At 41.8% G+C, this 6879-nt stretch overlaps 1 protein-coding gene across 1 annotated transcript; it reads right to left on the reverse strand.

The window, feature by feature from the left end:
• Positions 1–3471: 3471 nt before the first annotated feature.
• Positions 3472–3882, reverse strand: LOC130642369 (uncharacterized protein K02A2.6-like). The gene has a single exon (XM_057449454.1). The coding sequence runs from the start codon at positions 3880–3882 to the stop codon at positions 3472–3474; it is 411 nt and encodes a 136-aa protein (XP_057305437.1).
• Positions 3883–6879: the final 2997 nt, after the last annotated feature.

Raw genomic sequence — 6879 nt, forward strand, 5'->3', positions numbered from 1 at the left:
AACCCTGAATTACAAGAGCTGGCTTTCCAAAAAAAATGAAGGCTTTGGAAGATGTAAATACTGCTCGAAAGATATTTGCGTCACAAATATGGGCGAAGCAGCTATCAAAAGTCATAAAAAAAGTAAAAAACACACTGAAAGAGAACCTGTTAATTCTTCTGTTCTCCCTTTTGTTACCGGTAACCAAAATGTAACAGATTCTTCCAAGCTAACGTACTCTATATTATTTGCAGAAATCCGCTGGGCTATGAAGGTGGTCCAGGCTAACTTTTCCCAACGCTCTTGTGATGGACTCAGTGAACTATTTCATGTGATGTTTCCTGACAGCCAAATAGCAGAAAAATTTTCTTGCGGAAGAACCAAATGTGGCTATCACATTAACCATGGTCTTGCTCCATATTTCTTAGAAGTCTTGATGGAAGAAGTCAAGAAATCACCTACATATTCGTTATCCTTTGATGAAAGTTTAAACAAAAAACTACAAAAGGGACAAATGGATATTTTGGTGGGAAAGGTGCTGAAAGCTATGGCAAAGTTGTTAGATGAATCACCTGCCAGAAGGGATCTGTACGAAAAGTTGACAGAAACAAATATTTATCCACTGCCTTATTGTGGTCACAGGTGGTGTGAGAATGAAAACTGTGCAAATCAAGCAGACACCATATGGCCTGAATTTGTGAAGTTCATGAAACATCTAGATGGTCTTATAAAGTCCAGACAGCCACAGGGGAAATCATTTGCAGTTCTTGAAAACGCAGTTAAAGATATCTTGATGCCTACAAAACTCAAGTTGGTAGAGTTCATCGCTTCAAAGCTTAACAAATTTCTGAGAGGCTTTCAAACGGATCAACCAATGGTTCCGTTCCTATGTGATGTCCTTACGGATCTTCTTACTTCAATTATGAAAATGTTTATTCTAACAGGTAAGTTCACGAAGATCTGGTACAATATACAACAACAGAAGCTATAAATGACAGATACTATGAAAGACGACTCACTAATACTATTTATTTAAAGGATAGAGCGAGAGAGATCTACAGTACGTCTACAACAACATCTGCATCTACTTATGACTACATTGACTTGTGTAAAAGTTACTGTACTGGACTGGTAAATGCCGTTTGTTTATCCTTTATATATTACACTTTTCTTATTTTGCTTGAGAATTGATTATTTATTTAACACCGATCTTTCCTTACCATTTTTGATTTTTTGATTGATACCTTCAGATACCATCAAAAAGGCTGATACAACAATGAAACTTTTAAAGATCGATGTCTCGGATAAGAACATACATAAGCCCTCTGAAACGATTGATGTTGGTATGGGTGCACAACTCCACATCTCACAATTTCGGAGAAGCGGTGATTTTAAAGGAAGTTCCCTTCGAAACTTTCATCAAGAAACTGTTCTGTTCTTATCCAGTGTGACCAGTCACATGGTAGAGAAATGCCCCCTGAAACACATGATCATTCGATGCTGCAGTTCAATCAATCCCAACAGGCTGGCCATTAGGGATGAAAGAGAAGTTTCAAAGTTAAGATTTTCCAAGATGTTAGAAAAGCTAACTTCTTTAGGGCAAGTCACCCCTAAAGTTGCTGATGATGCTAAAGAACAGTTCTCAAAGCTCATTGATGATGTTGTACCTAAACACCAGGAAAAGTTTCTCTCATTTGAAAAGTTTGATCAAAGGCTAGATACATTCTTTGCCCAGTTTCTAAAAACAAAAGGTTTTGAGTCTTTATGGAGTATTTTTAAGCTCGTATTCTGCTTGAGTCACGGACAATCTGCTATTGAACGAGGCTTCAAAGCAAATAAAGAATTCATTAAAGAGAACCAGTCAGAATGTTCGCTGAAATCATTAAGAATTCTGCACGATCACAAGATTGCAAAAGAAGTGCGAGCACACAACATTCCAATTACAAGGGAATTAGTTAAGTCTGTCAAGTGTGCAAGATCGCGTTATGTTGAAATTAATAATGAAAAGAAGAAGTTAAAAGTGGATTCTGGAAAAGCATTGAAACGAAAGGTTATTTCAACTGAAATTGAAGAAGTGCAAAGGAAAAAACAATTCCTCCAAACCAGTATAAACACTCTCGTTAAAGATGCTGATGAATTGGCATTGAAAGCACACACAAATGCTGACTTTCAAATCCTTGGACGATCAAACGATTTACGAATGTTAGCCAACACCAAGAAGGAACAATTTGACGAGTTGGTTCAGATGGAGCAAGCATTAATACTTCGAAAGGATTTCATTGTTTGATTGGAAAAGTATTTTGTAGTCTTATGTTTCTATTTTGTTATTGGGGTTAATTTTTATTTAGATTGAATTCTTATATTGTTACAGCTTTTAGTTTTAAGCTCAAAGAAATACATGACTTTACTTTATTTGTTGTCCTGGAATGTTCTGGAATTTTTTTTTTTTTCAATTTTGTCCTGAAATGTCCTGGATTTTAATTTAAAATGTCCTGGAAAAAAAGGTAAAATGTCCTGGAATGTCCTGGAATTTGAAAGTTTTTTTGAGTGGTCACCATGATTTACCCTCTACCGTATTGTATATTCGTTGATAACTGAATGTTATTCTCTTACCTAACATACTAAGATAAAATACAAATCGGGTTAACTATCGGATAAATATAAACGGGATACATATACACGTCCCTTCCTACTGTTTTTTGTTTTGTTTTTTACCCTAGGAAAAATAAAAGAAACAGGTGAAGGAAAATATATAAATCCTTCATTCCTATTTCATAATAAAATCGTTGTATCGAGACGGTAACCGTCTCTCTCGTGTTGAGCGTCTTGGTAAGGGAGCAGGTGGAGGAGTTGATCCCTGCTCAGTTGAATGTTCATTGCTTTCATCGTTATTTGTGTCGTTTGTTTTCATTATTTCTTCTTGCTGTTCTTGTATATGTGGGGGAACAATCGTGTGTTCACCATTTTCAGTTTCTTTGACATTCAACTTTCTCATTTCCGGTACTAAATCGGGAATAACAACATCTTTGGTGCATTCTTGTGGAATTTTTCGAAGGAACCGGCGGTTTCTTAATGTTAACCTCCGGCTTCCATCCACAATAACCCTGTATAGTTTGTGAGGTAATGCTTCAGCAATGCAACCAGTCTTGTCCCATTTGTGGGGATGGTTGCCGTGTTGGTTTTGGATCGCGACCGAATCACCGACCTGTAGGGGTTGTAGCGAGTGTCGATCCCCCTTGTTTGACAGTTCAAATCGACGGTCGTGTGTCATTTCACGTGCGTCAGCAAGGTCGGACCACTCCCTTCTGAAAGTGATTGGTTGTGGTAGATGGTCAGGGAGGTTTCTTCCAAACAGTAACTCGGCTGGAGAAATTCCCATGTCTGGTGCAGGCGTGTTCCGGTGAAGTAGGAGTGCTTTGGTTACTGCTTCGGTATCGAGAGAACCAGTTGGACTGACGTTCGATGTGAGGATGCGTTTCATGGTTTTTACAGCTACCTCGGCTCTTCCGTTACTTTCCGGTAGGTATGGTGACGATAATCTGTGAACTCGTTTGATTCGTATGGCGGACCTCCATCGGATGCAATTTCTTCTGGGATACCGAAGGTGCTGAAGTATCGACGCAGAATGTTTTTGACGGTTGCTGCATTCGATGAGGCTCGTAGACAGGCGGCTTCGGTCCAACCAGAGAAGCGGTCAGCGTAAATCAGGTATCTTTGCCCTGCCATATGAAAGATGTCCGTAACGGCTAGCTGAAACGGGTAGGACGGTTGAGGTGGCTGTTCGGCTGGTTTTTTCGATTGTGATGGGGCGATCTCGTTGCATCTTCGGCAGTTGAGACGTTTGTTTTGAATGTCCGAGTTCATACCTGGCCAGAAGAAACGTTGTCTAGCGTTGCTTTTCATCGAGGAAACTCCTTGGTGACCGACGTGGAGCTCATCGAGAAGACGTTGTCAAAGAGATTTCGGTACGAGTGGTATCCCCTTAGAGAAGATTAAATCATTACTGGTATATAGGCGTTCACGTAGAGACCAGAACTCGCGTAGGTTTGGTGGAACTGTTTCTTTATTCGTTGGGAATCCCTCTTCGATAAGCTGGCATAGATGGTAATAATTTTTGTCCGTTTGTGCGTGTTTACGGATAATTTCAAGACGAATAGTGTCAGTGGGTTGTGCGAGGGTAATTTCCTTTTTAATGCAGGCGATATGATTGTCGAGGTCAACAGATGCAAAGGGTTTCATTCGTGACGTTGGGATAACTTTGAAATTGTACATAAGCGTTTTTTCATGGAACTTAAATACTCTAGGATTTTCGATTTTCTCTAGAGCGCGACTGTTGAAAATAGGAGCGAGAGGTTTATGGTCGACTGTTACGATTAATGAAGGGCAGCCGAGGACGAACATTCTGCAGCTGTGAAGTCCGAACATAAGGGCTAATGCTTCACCTTCGATAGGGGCGTATCGGCTTTCCGAGTCTCTCGTGAATCGGGAACCAGCGTAAATTGTTTTCCAATGATCGGGGCCGCAGAAGACGTCTTCCTTATTTGGGCAATGGCAATGTTTTTGAAACAGGGTGAAACCTATACCGGTTTTCGACCAATCTGTCGATAACCAGGTCTGGCGGTTGAGCTGAAAAGATTTAACCCCGTCTTTGATAGCGTCAATGATTGCTACCTTCGATCGTTGAAATACAGTTTCTAGGGTATCGTCCCAATAAAATTTCTTACCCTTCTCTAATAATTCTCGAAAGGGTGCCATTACTGGGGCTTGGGCAAAGGCTTATGTAGTTTGGTTGATTAAGCCGAACCAGGATGGTATATCTTTAATGTTTTTCGGTGTTGGGAATTCCTGGATGGCTTGTAATATTCGAGCTGGTGGTCGGTAACCATCCTCAGTTATATCAAAACCGGCAAACTCTACAACGTCCCCAGCAAAGTGAAATTTTTCTGGATTAAAGATGATACCGTTTGTTGCACACAGGTTGATGTATCTAACGCAATGCCAAAACGATTTGGTAATGTCATTATCCCAAAGGATGGAATCGTCAATACATCGAGCTACTCTAGGAAAGTCTTTGGTGATATCATCAAAGCGCTTGGTGTATCCGTCTCCGGAAGCATGGAAACCTTGAGGTGCGCGAAGGTATCTATAGCGTCCCCACTCGGTGATGAACGTTGTTGCATCACGGGCTTCTTCGGACAAGGCGACACTGTGATATCTGTTCCAAGCGTCTAGGACGGTTTTCTTGACTCTTGGGGGTATGGCGCTGACAATATTGAACGGCGTTTGGGTGTGGTGCGTCTCTCGACGAGTAGCTTCATTCAGCTCCTGAAGGTCGACGGTTCGCCTGGGTGTTCCGTCCTTTTTGGGGACAACGACCATACGAGAACACCATGTCGTTGGGTGACCAGGAGGAATGGGTTCAATGATCCCAGGCGCCACGTCGGAATCGAGTTGGGATTTCACGGTGTATTTCCAATGATGTGGAATCGGGATTGGGGTGTGTACGGCCTTGGGTGGATGGTCTGGTAGGAACGATATGCGAAGAGGTTCACCAGTCATTACTTGGAGTTTCTGGTGTTTACATACATTAAACGCGCTACTGGCGTAATAGTCTTTAATCCATTTCTCAATATCCATTCGGTGGTCATTTGTTGGCGGAAATGGTAGCTTGTCAGGTAATGGTGGGCATTCTGTTCTAATCTTACAACCACACGGTGCGATAGAGGTGTCTGGTGTGCTGGGTTTAGTTATAGCGGCGTTAACGGAAGGATCGTTGGGAAACGAATCGCGTAAAATGTCTAAGCGTTTCAGGGCGGTTTGTGAGAGGTAGGTGGTGCTAACCCCCTCACATATGTATAACAGTTCCGTAGTTTCGCCGTTGGCTGTGATAATATCGACAAGAAGGGTTCCGATAATTGTAAGTTTGTTATTACCCACTCCCCTCAGGCGCTTTTTTGTAGGTAGAAGCCATCGCTTGGCTTGCGTAATGTTCTTGAGTATATGTGGTCCGGTAGTGCATATCTGTGCACCGGTGTCGGCAACAGCTTTCTCGTTGACTAGTTGTGGGATTTCAGGCCAGTGTTCATTAGGCCGTAGGTTCATATAAGCTTTCTTGTTTATTTTAACTTCAATATCTAACGTAGGTGATTTTTCTGGTGTGCTTGGGATAAAACGATTATCGACTAGATCACCATGTGGGAGTCCATCTAGTCACAATGGGGATGCGGTATCTACTGCTGACAATAGGAATTCGGCAGATTCATCGGGTGGGACTTCAATCGCCGAGGTCTTGGGGCTACGGCAGACGTTAGCGAAGTGGTTCAACTTATTACAGTTTCTACAAGTCTTAGGCAGGGCAAGTTGAACGACCCTTTTTTGGGTGTAAGGGCTTTCCACAACCGATGCAAGTTTTGTTGTTGTTGTTGGTGGTGGGTGGACGGGATGATGGCTTTGATTTCAAGGCGGATACGTCAGATGTCGACTGGTGTGGTGATTGAAATTCGGATGAAGCGCGTTCAGTTGATTCCAATGTCAAAAGACGGGTTGTAAGCTGGCTCAATGTTGTTAATATTTCCATTTCAGAAAGTACTTTCGATTGATGGGACGAATTTCGGAGACTGGCAATCAGCTGGGATCGAATCATTTCGTCAGCGTATGAAGGGGTGCATCCGTTGTCTCCACAGGTTCCAGAGCAACTCAATCTACAAAGCATAGCTTGGGCTTTCAAACGGGAAATAAATGACGTAACTGTTTCACCATCACTTTGTTTTAATTTGTAAAAGTGTTAAAAGTGGCGATAAACTTCGGGGTGTACGGCTTTTACGGATACTGACTTGATGAATCCAAGCAAGTCATTCTTAGACGCAGTAAGCAGAGTGTCAGGACCGATAAAATTAAACA

Source organism: Hydractinia symbiolongicarpus, chromosome 4 (genome assembly GCF_029227915.1).
Source record: "Hydractinia symbiolongicarpus strain clone_291-10 chromosome 4, HSymV2.1, whole genome shotgun sequence".
In the NCBI taxonomy this organism is placed as follows: domain Eukaryota; kingdom Metazoa; phylum Cnidaria; class Hydrozoa; order Anthoathecata; family Hydractiniidae; genus Hydractinia; species Hydractinia symbiolongicarpus.

Excerpts from the sequence above, each read along its gene's own strand:
- LOC130642369 (XM_057449454.1), bottom strand. The coding sequence starts at position 3,882 with ATGAAAAGCAACGCTAGACAACGTTTCTTCTGGCCAGGTATGAACTCG.